Below are 15,661 nucleotides of genomic sequence, written 5' to 3' on the forward strand. Positions count from 1 at the left end.
TATTGGTGTATGTTCATAAGGCAAATAGTTTAGGGTTACTTGATAGAAATTTCGAGCTTACTGCTAAAGGTATACTGGGCCCTGCTCCTGTCTCCAAATTTGCCCCAGCCCGCTATATTAGTAAATCTCGACTCTCAATATGCTATTTGTCTATAAGGCCCACAGGCATGAGTTACTTGATAGAAAATTCCCCTTAGTACACCGTGCCATGCTCGTGTGTCGGAATGTCACAGCTCCCACCACGACTTTAACCCAGACAGGTGAAAGTTAGTGTTACTTCACCATAATATTTACCATATTGCTGGCTGTATTCTTGAACCTCTTACTTCCCCAATACAATGGAATGTTGTGGGAACAACATGGCGGCCTTAGCTCGAATTTGGCAGAAGGCGTATAGCCCAGTCTATTACTAGGGGTCTCTTATATATATAGTATTTGTTTTTATAGCTGAGCTTCACACATATACCTAACCGATAGTAATCTGGTAGACTACAGTAGCTAGGTAAAATTGGTGTACCAAATACTTTTCATTTGCTTCTCTATACAGTACATAATTCACCCATCCATCTCAGTCCACTACCAATTCCTTACCCTCCTCAGATTTCATACCTTGCTTTCTTATACACATTCATTTACCAAACTCATCCACCTTCTTCTGGACCAACTTTCACACTCATTCACACGTACCCTCTTTCACCACCCTATATATATTACTCCCTTCCTTTGATATGACTGCACTATCTAAGCACATTCTCTTTTACTCTTTGAAGAACTGATTTCCTTGCTCCACATCCTTCACAAATCTCCTGTGTTTCTTACCCAGTTCATTGTACACAACCAACTATTCCTCAAAAGTCCAATTTCTACTGTTCTAGCTTCTGATTTTCCACACATGACATACCTATCTCATTAATTACATAGATATTTTCTAAAATCTGGAAATTCCACAACCATGTGCAAAGCAAGGCCAACATTGCAATCAGTGCCCTCTAACAATAAGACTGTCAAAAGCTTCACCATAAATACCATACATCTAATATATACACTCACCATCATTTCTGAGCCTATTAAATGTGAAAGCTACATAAAGAAGGAAATGCTCAATCAGTTATCAGAACTTAAAAGTCACACACGCTGTTGCCAACACTTACCCAAACTCCAACATTCCTGTCACTCTTCTCTACGTCAGTACTAACAGACAGCACAACTCATACATCCCACACTTTTGCTTTCTATGTAAAGCTGCCCCTCACACTAACACAATTACCTCATGCACCTTACTTTCACCACATAGACAAACCTTAACATTACCTCAATAAATAGTTTTAGGAAGTGCTGGCTAAAGTGGATGGGCTTCTGCAGTCCCATGGGCTGAGCACAAAGAAGTGTTATGGAAATTATATACAGTTGCAATATTGTCTTTTTCTACCATTAAGCTAAGTGAAATAAGCTGCAAGAATTAAAACCTGGGCCACATTAAGGTGAAAACATTAAACTGTGGAATGTCATTACCTGGGGTTCTCATGGCCCCATGGTATGTTGAATGCAGCACTGTCAACGGCCTTGTCCCGCCATGCCTTAGAGTATGAGTATGACGTGTCTGTTGGCATACCAGGAGTCTCCTCTGGCTGGCTGTGGGGAGAAAAGACATGCCAACAACATAATACTCTCATCATCATCATCATCATCATCATCACAATCAATCATATTACAGTAATGTATTATTACTGTTTTTCCTACTTCCTCTTAGTATGTCAAAACCACCAAATCCTCCATGTTTCATTATCTCTTACACATTTCTTATGCCAAATCTCTTGCAGTAGAGGAAAACAGGGTAATTAGGCCACAGGGTACTTTCACCTCAACACCAATAATTCCAATTCAAAGGCCCATAGCTCCTCAACTACAGCATGGATTCGGCCTCTGTTGGGCTTAGGTTTTAGAGGAATGCCACCCTAACAAGGTCATGTGAAGTTTTGATCCATTGTGCAAAAAAATGGTGTCAGAGAAATAAAATCATTTACTGAAAATTTACAGCATTTACTGCATGAATAAAACATACATACGTCATCTAATCCTGTGTTGCCCCATAAGGAGCGTAAGAGCCCGTGACTATGGAAGTCGGTCCAGACATTCAAGATGTGAGAGACCAGCCTCACTCATCCCCAAGTGACATTACGTGAGCAATAAACCTCCTTAGATATAAACCAACACAGGTTCAATCCAGTTGGAGCACCTTAATTATCCACTAAACAACCAGATGCTACAGTCTGGTTACAGTAAAAGTCCAATTCTTCGGCATCCAATTCCCCGGCAAATCTGACATTTCGGCAGTTTTGAGAAATAGTCCCATTTACGAATATCTCTGATCGTTCGGCAGATTTTCCAATTTTTTTCGTCCCCTTTACTGCTGGGGACTTCTTCCAGCAGTAGCAGACTCCAATCAACCCCTTCTATTGTACATATGTAAATAAGGAACCTACTATAAGTTTAGGTAAGTGCATGTGAACTTGTAGGCCTACAGTACTGTACCATTACATTTATATACAGTATGTTCACTAATTTCTTTATTTTTCATATTCATGTATAGTACTGTATTCATTACAGTATTGTACAGTATCAAACAGTATACAGTACTCTCTCCAAACACATTTGTAATGATATGAGTAGTGATGACAGTGTTCACCGAAACATAGAAGGTACTGAGTGGGTAGAGTTTTTGATAATTCGGCAATTTTGATTTTTCGGCACTTGCCTGGTCCCATAGATGCCAAAAAATCGGACTTCTACTGTATATGGTTACCACCCAGTGTAGTAAATAGTTTCCTGACATTAAAAAAAAAAAAAAAAAAAAATCTATTTACCCATTACATACATGTTTCAGGTTAAAAGTGGTACAGAACTGTTTGCATTGTTCACAGATACACACACACACACACAACAAAACAGTACCCTGCCTTGCACTTGTGCCATGGTAGCCCCCTGACCAACTTACCAACCGTGAATCAATCAGTGAAATAATGATGGATGGTACTGATGTAAAGTTCACCCAATACATGGCATAGGCCCTGCTGTATGGTATCCTAGGCTACCTAATCCTACAATTAATCAATTGTGCATAATATATAGTATGGCATTATAATAATAACAACAATAAATAACACTAATAACAACAAATACGACATGGCAAAATTATCCCGTCTGGCGGGATAATTTTGTCACACACACACACACACACACACACACACAAATCTTTTTTTGACAATAACAATTATAGGTATCTTTAGCACAAGAGCTGAATGTATAAATATGGCAATAAAAATGTCAATAGTCCGTCTATGGCGAATTGTATTTAGAAAAAACACCGTTCACGGTGAAATTACCCTGTTTTACCTTACACAGTTGTCAGTTCAGTCTCAGTCACTCAGTGAAACCCTACTCATTCATCTCACCTTTCTCATTTCTATGCAATCCAATTTACTCATACACTATCATCTCTTTGCAAATCAAGTCTCATAGCCATACAGCATAGCACTTTTCATATGTTTTGTTAAAAGTATCCTTAGAACAAATGGGAAGCTCCTTGGCAAAGAGGGGACACAGTTCCCTTAATTTCTTCCATGCTATTCTCATTCTAGCAGTGGAACTAACCTCTGCTCCTTCTTCTGCACTCATTATGTCCCTTAACCTGTTCACTGCTCTATACAGCCTGGGCTGTTCCGAGTGTGACTGCTCAATCCAGCCCTGGCTGCGCAGGTGAATTTCGAATATAGTGCCATGGTGACGAAGGCCAACCCATGCAAGCATGTCTGAGCCTTCAAAACTGAAACCGAAAAAGAAACCGAAAACCATACATTCCAATAGGGAATCAGACACTTCAATGTTCATCCATGGCTTTACCAAGGTAAATACTGAGCTAATATCTTGTTACAATATAATCTGGCATGTGTTCTCTCAATTCCTAAGACTAAATTTGGGCTTTGCGAAATTTCATTTTTACCCCTATGTTTGCGCACCACGGACACCTCCAAAAAACCGCCATGAGCAGTTAACGGGTTAAGTAACTAAACTCCACACACTCCAAGTGGCTGTCTCCCCAGTCAACACTTTCTGTTCTTAATCTACAGTCCTGATACTCACAACACACCGGAAATTTCTCATACCCTCAAGACCACATTTAAAACATTGGATCTTTTGTCGACCTATCTCTTACAAGTTAAACATCTGTGAAATTAAATATGAAAATTACATTATATGTTCCTTCTGCTTAACGAATTTCCATTCAAGAATCCCTCAGTGGGAATGCAGACCTTACAAGTACCTCATACTGTATATCCATCCATTCATCCATCATCCAATCCTATGTTGCCCCATGAGGAGCACAGGAGCCTGTGGCTGGGCAAGTTGGTCCTGACATTTAAGATGAGAATGACCAGCCTCACTCGTCCCTGAGTGGCATAACATAAGCAATAAACCCCAACCATCCCTTGGATGTAAACCTATACAGGCTCAATCCAACTGGAGCGCCTTAATTACCCACCAAACCACCAGGCGCCATAATTTGGTTATATGGTTTCCACCCCGTGTAGTAAATGGCTTCCTGGTGTACAGGAAACCATTTGGTTTGTCTCTCAGCGAAGAGTAAAAAAAAATACAGTAGACAGATATATGAATTTAGAGATTAGAAAAGAGAGAGAACAAAAGCTTGTATACTAACAGCGAAGACTCTTCTTCAATCCACTGGTACATCTGAACCCTGCGCTTCAGCTTGACAGCATTGATCTCCACGCCATATGTTTCATCTCCCAATACTGGTGATGCTAGCAGCGTCCCCCACACATACACCAGCTGACAAGTACACATTATTAGTACCATAATCCTAATATAAGAGAGAAGTGGAGGAGTGATTGGGTAAATGTGATTTGGAGCAGATGGGGGACGTGGAAGGTGCGTGCAAGATATTCACAGAAGAAATATGTGCAGCATGTAAGGTAGTGTGAGGGATGAAGAGAAGACAAAATGAGGTGCAAGGAACAGCAAGGTGGAATGAAGAGGTGAGACAGACTGTGGCACAAAGGAAGAAAGCATATAGTGAGTGGATGAGAAACGGGTGTGAAGGAAGTTGAGAGATGGAAGAGAGAGTTATATGTAGAGTGGAAGAGAGAGAGGAGAAAAGATTAGTAAGAGAGATTAAGAAGAGAGTGGATGAGGGATTTGGAAGGAATCCGAATGTAAAGTGGAGGGAATGTAAGAAAATGTTCTGGAAAGAGGTAAAGAGAGTCAGACAGGGTTATAAAGAAATAAGTTGGGGAGTGAAAGATAAAAATAGTGTATTGCTAGTGGAGAAAGGAGAAAAAGTAGGCAGATGGAGAGAACACGTTAAGGAATTGTTGACCATAGAGAATGAAAGTAATGCATGTGTAAGTGGCTGGGAGAAGGGATGTGAGGAGAGGATGAAATCAGAAGGATGGGAGTTGTGGAAGCAATAAAGAAAGCCAAAATGAGGAAAGCCCCAAGAATTGATGGAATGTGTGGTGAAATGCTGAAGCATGGGGGAGAGATAATAGTAGAATGGATATGGAAGATGTGCAGATTGGCCTGGGAGGAAGATAGAGTTCCAGAGGATTGGAAGTCTTGCATTAGTCAAAGGATATGAGAAAGGAATGTATGCTTCCATGCCCGAGAGAATAACCTCCGTAATGCACAAGGCACACTCAGATGGCTCCCAGACATGGAACCAATAATCATTCCATGGAAAATCAAAGAAGTACTGCCTGAGGGCCTCCCAATCCGCAGCTCCAAAGTGTCCCAGAGGATTGGTAGTCGGGTATAATTATTTCCCTGTACAAAGAAGAGGTGTGTGGTGTGAGACGTGTGGGTAGTGGTGTAAGAAAAGGAAGTGAATGGTGGTGAGAGGAAGTAAGTATGGCTGTGGCTGAGAAGAGATGTGCATATGAAGTGTGGCTGCAGAGGAAGGATGAGATGTCATATGATAGGTATAAGGAAAAGAAGAATAGGGGGAGAAGGGCTGTGCATGATGCTAAAGTGGCAGCAGATGAGAGGTGGGGTAGGCGGCTGACAGAGAATTTTCAACAGAATAAGAAACTGTTTTGGAAGGAGAAGAAAAGGGTGCGAAAGGGCGAGTCTGGGATGGAAGAACGAGTAAAAGCAGATGGAAGGATGTTAATTGAGATGGATGCAGTAAGGGAGAGATGGGCAGAGTATTTTGAAAGATTGTTAAATGTAGAGGAGGAAAGGGTGGCTGAGATTGTGGTGGATGGAAGGGTGCAAGGAATAAATGTGCTGGGAGAGCTGAATGATTCTTTGATCACGAAGGAGGAAGTGGAGAAGGCAATTAAGGAGATGAAAACAGGGAAAGCTGCAGGTATGGATGAGTGTGCTGTGGAATGCCTGAAGCTTGCAAGAATAAATATCACCATACTGAAGAGGTTAAGCTTCATCTACCCTGTACAGATCTCTCAAACTTATCCTTTTACCTTTATTTACACAGAAACTGTCTACTTTCCAGTCACCTATCAACCAACTGGATTCTTTCTTAACCCTATCAATCCAGTGATGAATTATTTACCGTAGTCTTGCTGGTAACAGATGATATTATTCAGCTTTAGGTAAGACTGGTTGTGACAAAGCGTTCACCAATGCTGTATTTAACCCTTTCAGTTCAAAAAGTCTATCTGAAGGTGAATATAATAGTCTGGAGGTAGCGACAATCAAATAAAAGACCATATAATAAAACCTCAATATAAAGGACTTCAATAGACCGGAATTCACTCTTATTGGAATCGAGGAGCTATGGACTAAATTCTTATATATTAGAAAAAGTCTGACAAAGCCAGAAGCAATCCAGACTGCCTGACCAATTAGGTTATGTTCACCACAATAAGGTAAATAAGACATGTTTATCAGTGTACAGTACAATATTATTATATACATTATACCATTCGATTACTGTAGCGAATGTATAATACAGAACAGTACAGCAATGGTAGTGAAAACAGTTTAAAAACCATTGGTGTGATCTGGACTAATGTCTGATATATCAGAAAAAGTCCGGGCTAGAGGGGGAATTCAGGATGTCACTTTTATCAGCATTTCACTTTTTTTGAAATGGTTTGGGCCCCAATTTAGTCTGTTATAGTGAAGTTCTTCTGTAATATGTCACTGCACTGAAGGGCTTAATTCCATTCAATACTTCATTTTCTTCTTACACCATGTAAAATCTCCTCAACCTAATTCTTCTACCCCACTTTAGTCCCTGTTATCAATCCATCTGGAATCTTGTAGACGACTTACAGTGCTACCTCTTGTCTTTTTTTATTTTAGCTCCATTCTCCACCATAAATTCTTCAACCATCTCTCGTGTCAGTCATGGTCACTCACTAACTTAACTCCTCCTCTAATAATTACAGTCCTGTACCATCCTTCATTTAATCTGTCTCTATTATCCTTATCTTCTATTCATTTGCACAACAACTTTGCTTTCACTGCAATCTGTCGTCCCACAAACTCTTCTCTCTCTCTCTCTCTCCCTCTCTCACCTTATGGTTGTTTTCCTCCAGTATGGTGTCTGCACTGATGACCTTCCTGACGGCACTATAACCTTCATCCAGGCTGTGAGAAGTGTGAACTGCACGACCCTGCAAAATGTACCAGCATTTAAAGTTGAATTATTTGTACCACTGTCAGCAGCAACATCCTGACCACTTTTCTTATCCATGGTTGGGATCCAGAAATACAAAAATGTGCAAAAGCAGGAGAACAATCAACAGCATGCTGAATGAAATGGATCATACATTTACAGTCGTCAAACACTAGTCAAGCCCATGAAAGGCTGACTCCACCTCACAAGCCTAACCATTGCTCTTACTCTTGATTTTTCATACTCATGCCACAGTCAAGTCCCACACCCACAGGTCAATGTAGGCATTAAGACACATTCATGCAATCTTCTTGCAGACTCCATACCAAGATCACTGTTTAGTAATAGCAGCCACCTCTCTTCCCTGGGCCACTCTATTCTTCAGTTTCATTGCATACTCACTCCTCCTTTCCATTTCTGCACCCAGATACTCATACTCATTCTGGAAATCAACTCTCTCTTCATTCGCAGCACACCACACTGAACCAGCACAATACACTGACAGTCATCTTCTCTCTCAACAAGTCACTTCATTCCAATCCACATTCATATCCAAATCACACTGCACACAGACATCTCCAAAACTCTGGACCAGACTACAAATATAACAACAGGTAATACAAATAAAGAATGCTGTCAATTTGAGAGGGGGATGGGGAGACCTAAAATGAAATGGAGGGATGGAGTTGAGAGGTACCTGATATAATGAAGGTTGTGTGAACTGGGAGGGAGGGGAGCCTGATGGCAGAGGGTAAATCAACATGGAGGTAAACTGTACGTGGCCACCCCAAGACCAAGGAGCCTAACTTTAGACAGATAGACAGGCAGATAGACCTAAGGATAGACATAGATAAACCTTACCATCTTACCTCATTCCAAAAGAGTAGTGCACTGCCAGCAAGGAGCAGCATAAGGCCAATGACCACTGCTGGTATGGACTCTCTCACCTGTCGTCGCACTGGGGGCCGCGGCGATGTGGTTGTATAGCCCCCCATACCACGCACACCCGCAGACTCAGGGTGCTGCATACAAACATAAAATTACAACAATGCATTTTATTTTATTTTATTTTATTTTATTTAGTGCTTCATTATAGCTCAGCAACCAGTCCCAACAATCACAAGATTATAGTCACTGGGGTCTTAACAAAACGGTTAATGAGATGGCAGAAGCCAACTATAGAGGGGAAGTGAAAGGAGTCCCTACCAGCAGCGGCATCCAAAACAACATAATCCAGGCCCTTCCAACCAGAGCACAGCATGTTACAAAGTGTACCATGGTAACAATGACACTTCTTAAGAGCAGTGCTCCTTCCAAGCCAGTCACAACTTTTCCATATACTGTACAGTACTGTACTGTAAATGGAAATATAACTTGTAAAGGTATCATTATTGTTATTGTTCCACACTCATTTGAACATGAACCTGGTGCACTGCAGGCTGAAGAAACTCTTTTCCTGCAGTCCACCATCCTCCTTCCACGGAATAGGGATGGTGCTGAGGTATGTATGAAAAGTTGGTGCCACCAAGTGAAGATGTTCCTCTCCAGGTGTAAATCAGTCTTACAGGTAACAATGTAACTTTAAATGGCAATTTTTATTTAACTTCCTGTAAACCTAATAAAAAAAATGATGAAAATGGGCAACATAATGAAGACCTACTGCACTGTTTCATAATTAACATGTGAACAATTATTTTATAATTATGTACATAATATTAAGATGCTGACATTAAGTTCGACTGCAATTGCTTTAAAGAGGGTAAAGAAAGAGTCTGTGAAAATTAATGCAAAATGAAATACTGTAAATAACCGAGTAAGTTGTTGTCAGAAGTTAGCTATTTTTGATGGCCTCATTATTAACCCCTAGGATGCACAATTTGATCGACCGAGCTTCCCTGAAAACCTGTACAGTATATGGAGCCAATTTTTCAACTCTTACAGAAGTAAAAAGTTTTATATCCAAGGTTTAGAGCTTGAATTTAAACACCTTATGCCACAAACCAGAGCATTCTAGACCAACTAGTTACTGAGCCATAGCCTGTCAATGATCGTTAAAAACTGACACTGGCAACCCTTGGATACAAGGAGAGAAAAAAAAAAATTGCACCAACATTACTTCTGGTATCATAGAATGAAAGATCTTGATTTTCCAAACCAGAAAATGTATACTGTATATCATTCTCATATGTCAAATGTTTACCACGCAACCACAGCAAGAAAGTGGCTGGAGGTGGAGGGAATATGAAGGGGTGGAGGGAATATGAAGGAGTGGAGGGGGGAGAATGAGGGAGGAAGGTGGAGGGGGGGGGTGGCATGGAAAAATCAGCTTTATAGAGTTGGCAGGAGGAGCTGTGAGTCCAGTCACAAGCAAGGGAGGGGAAGAGGGAACAAAAGCTTTGGGGTAGAGGTAGGTGGTGAGAGGGTGGTGGGGGAATCACCCACCCACCATGGGTAGGGGCCCGGATCCTCCCCCCTCCCTATTCAAGACTTAGTTCTCATTGGTTTGCATCGATATACGTTACAATTGGGCTGAAGCCTAGTGTCCACAATTTTATACGAAGGCTCCTCTATCGATCTTATTAGGCATCAAGCCAAATTCTGGGAAAGGATCGATCGATCCTATTAGTATTTTAGGGGTTAAGTTATTACTACTGTACATTACAGAGTATCACCTACTGAAGCTTTTTAATACCTAAGTAGCTGATTTGCCAATTTATCCTAGTGTACTGGACCAGCTGTAAGGAAATATCTGTAATGATAGGGAGCAACAACCCTGAAAAATAATGAAGACTTGTAGCACTGTTATGATCCTCTGATATGCATAATAGATAGAGAACCAAGATGAACAACCAACATTCAGATTACACAACAACAATAAAAACAACAACAATGCAGCAATAATAATAATAATAATAATAATTCATTCATTCATTCATCATCATCCCAACCTCCTTTCCCAAGCTAGGGCAGGGTGAGGAGTAGCAATGTCCAGACAGCCCAAGTCTGCCCAATCCAATGGGCCCCCGGAATCCTGGCTCTATCTGATATGCCAATAACATTCACCACATTCTGTAGCTTCACATAAATGTATCTGACAGAGTCAATTCGAATGCTGTCACATTAAAAAGGGGTGCCAAATCCCTGATCATGCTCTTCCCACAGCAATCATCCTGCCAGCTCAATCTCTCGTCAGTCCCCTGGCCTCACAGACTTCCATACCTCTCTTCCTCACACATTCATCCACCATATCCCTCCACCTTCTCCTTGGCTTACCTTGCCTCCTCCCTCCTTCAAATTCTCCAAGATATAACTTTTTCACCACTCCATTGTTATCCATTCTCTTCACATGACCATACCATCTCAGTACACTCTCTTTGATTCTGGTGTCCACAGACTTCCTCACTCCACATCTTTCACGAATCGCATTATTTTGTATCCTATCCACTCTCTGTACTCCACATACATTCCTCAGCAGTCCCATCTCCATTGCTCTCTCTCTCTTGACTTTTTATATTCATGCCACACCATAGTCTCACATCCATATGTTAAAGTTGGCACTAACACTCTTTCAGGTAAGCCTCGTGTAGCTGCAACACTCAAGCCACTGTTTCTTATCGAGGCCTTGATAGCACCAGCTATTTTCCTTCCTTGTGTCACTCTACTTTCCACCTCTTTTGTACATTTTCCTCTCTTATCTATCACTGTACCCAGGTATTTAAACTCTTTCACCAATTCCAGTCCCTCTCCATTCACTAATAATAATAATAATTATTATTAGTTATTATTATTACTATATCAAAATGATGTGAATCAAATAACAGTAAGAAAACCTAATTATCATAACACATATATTCTGTCATAACAGCAATACAAGCTTGTATAAGCCAATGAATACGGAGTTTTTATTCATTCAGTGTTGACTACTTTTACAATTCTGACAACGACTCAGTAATGTTATTTTAAGAAAATCTTGTGGTCTACTGGGTTAAGGAACTCCAAACAGACATCATCCATATGGATTTAAATCCATGGGATAGTTAGGGTTTATTAATCACAAAATGCCACTCACACGGCAGGGAATGGCCACTTCTGTCTGAAATGCCTGGTCAGAGTAGTTTAGCCCTGGCTCCTACACTCCACATAAAACATTACAGGGGAAACAACACAACAGAATAACCAGAGAGAAAATAAGTATAGCTTCACAGTCATACAAAAGGTTAGATAAGGACACACAAATTGTTATGATAATACACAACTCAGGTGTTAACAGTAGAGGTTGACTCAGTAGAAGTGCATTCCCTTCCCCAATGCCTGTTAAGATGCACTTGATGGGTGACATGACATAAAGCCCAGATGACAAGAACAAACTTGCACTGCACCACCTCCACACCACTCCTTCATGCTGGCATACAATGAGAAACCAAAGCATGCTATGCACGTGTTACAGTAGAATTACCATGAAGACCTCAAGCTAAAGCGATGCTTCCCAATAATGATGGTATACTGTACTGTGCCCCTTATCTCTCATAAATGATATAATATGGTGATTCCAATGACTAAAGTACTGCACATACAACCCTCAGATCTTGAGAGATTTTTCAGTGGCAAGAATTATCATGATGCACTTCACAGTAAAACATATTACTTATCCCCTGTGGTTTTAGGTTAAATAACTGATACCTTACCATACTACACGATGTGCTTGATTAAAATACTGTACAGGAAGAATATTAGCAGTAGTAGTTGCAACTCCAAGCGCATCTGACATGTGAACCAAGTGGACTGTATGATAACTGCCCTTCTACAGTCCACTATCTTTGTTTTGGAGGATTGGGGCTGACGGATGTTCATAAAATCAAGCAGTGGAGCCACCTGGTTCTATCACTGCCACCACACAAAGTCATCCCTCTCCACCACCAGAATACTGTATTACACTTTCACAAATCCAAAAATATTGTTGATATTTTCTGATACCATTGTACAGCAAAAACTTGATAAGTCGACCTGCAGAAGGCAGAATTTCCGGTAAGTCGAACTCTGACTGAGGCGTGACTTCGTGTTTATATAAAGGGTTACATTTTAGTTTCCCGTATTCCAAGTGCTACATTTATCATATTCCATGTGTCACATTTTAATTTGACTGATTGTAAAGTGATGTAAATAAGTGCAGAACTTTACGTAATTAAGTATATGTAACTGTTGCACCCCTCCACCTATGCAACCTCCTATGCACCAAATCGTTTTTACTGTTTATTTTTATTGCTTAATAAATGCTTCTTTAGTTTAGTGTTAATAAACAAGTAATCGCATATAATTTGCAATTATTGGGAGGTAATACATATATATATATATATATATTCAATTATTTCCAGTTAGTAGGAAAATTCAGTAAGTCAAACTGCCCTAGAGTCCTATAAACATGAGTTCAACTTATGAAGGGTTTACTGTATTGCAATGAGCAAAGTTATGGATGTTTTGTTTTTTGTCCGATGTTCTATAAACCTGGACTACTCATAGTGTAAAACAGTGTTGTATTCCTAATTAACAAGGACCTTTAACAACGAACCACAGAATACATCATTTTGGACCAGTACAGCATACTGTATTACTGTGAAGCATGAGTCCCTGGCATATTAGGTTTTAACAGTCTCATGTTACAAAAAACATTACACAGAAACAATAAATACAGTACCGGTACATGACGACATACCATATTGATACAATGAGTCAGTGATGATCGTGGAATGTCTGCCACCTGTATCAGCTGGATCAAGCAGTGTTGTTTGTTCTGAGTGTGCGTGCAAGGTGTTGTAAATTCCTGTTTTTTACTGGACAAAGGTGATGTCAAAAGTTCTATGAACCACAGTTTTAAGAACTTCAGTACTTCATTCCTGTTACAGAAGTTGGGGGGGGAAAAAAATGAAATTACATAACTATCATCTTTAATGTAATGTACCGTACATAAAAAATTTAAAAGCTTTTACAGACTGAACTACTTTTAACTGAAACGCGCTTCTGTATTTCCATTTCATGGTTATGTGTTGGTCACCTTACACTCAGATCTGCCTAGTATTATACACTAAACAGTAATTACCTGATTATCCGGGCATCCACTATCCATACAATCCATTACCTGTACGCTGAGATCTGGCTATACTAAGCCATTAATTATACATTTTTTCAAAATATCCAGACAAAATTCTTGCCTCTGGGGTGAAATTTTGGCATCGTGAACATTTCTCGCCCGGGCAGGCGAGAATAGCCCAGTGGCAGCACACCGCCTGGCTCTGTAGTTCACCCAACGTCCGCTAGAGGCCCCCTCAGATGTTCTCATTTCCCAGACGACATACAATGAGTAAACATCTCCACTCTGAAAGTTGTCATGGCAGTGCACATAGTTGCTTTTGAGGTGATCCCCTTCCTGCTTCTTGCATTGCTATTCCTCACATGCCTCTTACTTGGGTGTGTGATACTGGCCCCTCCACCAGGGAAAAGGAAGAGAGTAGTGTTCACTCTGGAGAAGAAGCATGAGATCCTGGGTAAGACTGATGAGGGACGGTCCACTTCCAGCATCCTAAAGGAGTACGACCTGGCCTGTTCAACCCTACATGACATCAGGAAATCTTGTGACAAACTCACTCAGTACACGGCAGACTTTGGCAAGAAGAACAAATGCAATACCGAACGGAAGGCAATGAGTTTGCCCCGGCATGCTGAGGTCGATCATTCGACATTGATCTGGTACCACCAACAACAGGCTGCAAGTGTGCTAGTGCATGGCACCAAGTTGAAAGCCACTGCCGAGAAGTTTGCTCCCCTTCAAAACGTCCCCGATGTCAAGGCAAGGTTTGTTCTTCAGGGTCAAGATTCAACATGGCTTTACGAATTGTAAGACTCATTATGTTTTATCTGTCCACTCTCTTTTTCTTGTGTAGCAGGTTTTATTCTAGCTGACTGTGCTGTTCCTTGACTATTTCCTAGCTTACTGTACTGTTCCATGATTTTATTCCATTTTATCATTATGTTTTGTGTGTCCACAGTTTCTTGTGTAGCCAGTTATATTCTGGCTGACTGTAATGTTCCTTATTTCATTTTAGCTTACTGTACTGTTCAACGATTTTATTCTATTTTACCATGATTTATTCAATTTTGCCATAGTGTTTCGTGTGCCCACAGCATTTTTCTTGTGTAGCCAGTCTTATCACATACAGTACTGCGCAATATGGTATTTTTTTTATGTCACTGCAGGGTATGACCGTGCAGTGGTGATTGCTTGTCTATGGTTGATGGATCTGCTTGACCATGGTAATTGCTTGGCTGATTGTTTATAGGTCTGTGTGACCAGAAACAGCAGTGTAAAACACCAGGAACAAATGTTGCATAATGTACTGCAGTGGTCTTTTACACCAGCTTTCAAAGTTAGGGTATGTAAGAAGGGGGTGGGGGGGAGGGGGGGGAACAGGGGAGAAGTCCATTATTCGGACAGAGACTTACCCAGACATGCCTTTGGCTCTATTATGTCGGATAATCGGGTGATTACTGTATATAGCAATCAGAAGGTAAAACACTGTATCTGAATGACCAACTTTAACTACTTTATGAAATCCTATTACAAGAATTGTTTGATGAATGAACCGTAGGCATTATTAAGCAGTGCCACGAGATGCGTACAGTAATTTTTTTTACATATACAGCACAGTATTTTAATATTTGATTAACAATACAAACCCAGTGTTTAATTCCCTCATGAATGATGATGCAAATTGCATCATTTCAGAGATGGCGTGAAAAGTGCTCGATGACACAATTAATGTCATTATCAGTTTGGGTTGAAGAGATACCAAGTAGGCAAGTTTGGACAAAAACATTTACCAAAAATTAAGCTTTAGCATGAGGTGTGACATACCTTGGTGCATCATGGGGGAGGGTGTCTATTTCAAGGCCAACAATCACAAATGTTCGGTGGAGTTCAGGGTGGGTTGCACGTGATTTTTGGTGATT

The 15,661-nt window shown here is 40.5% G+C and overlaps 1 protein-coding gene across 1 annotated transcript in view; it reads right to left on the reverse strand.

Moving 5' to 3' along the window:
- Positions 1 to 15,661, reverse strand: part of Tmem43 (Transmembrane protein 43) — a 49,491-nt gene that overhangs the window by 31,243 nt on the left and 2,587 nt on the right. Inside the window, exons 2-5 of the mRNA XM_080272065.1 lie at positions 8,530 to 8,682; positions 7,560 to 7,658; positions 4,718 to 4,848; positions 1,513 to 1,632 (exon numbers count right to left, since the gene is read on the reverse strand). Of these exons, the coding sequence (XP_080128191.1) occupies positions 1,513 to 1,632; positions 4,718 to 4,848; positions 7,560 to 7,658; positions 8,530 to 8,682 (503 nt within the window). The remainder of the gene's footprint in view (positions 1 to 1,512; positions 1,633 to 4,717; positions 4,849 to 7,559; positions 7,659 to 8,529; positions 8,683 to 15,661) is intronic.

The sequence above is a fragment of the Coenobita brevimanus genome, chromosome 49 (genome assembly GCF_032717465.1).
Source record: "Coenobita brevimanus isolate Jiangsu-jjx chromosome 49, ASM3271746v2, whole genome shotgun sequence".
Classification (NCBI taxonomy): domain Eukaryota; kingdom Metazoa; phylum Arthropoda; class Malacostraca; order Decapoda; family Coenobitidae; genus Coenobita; species Coenobita brevimanus.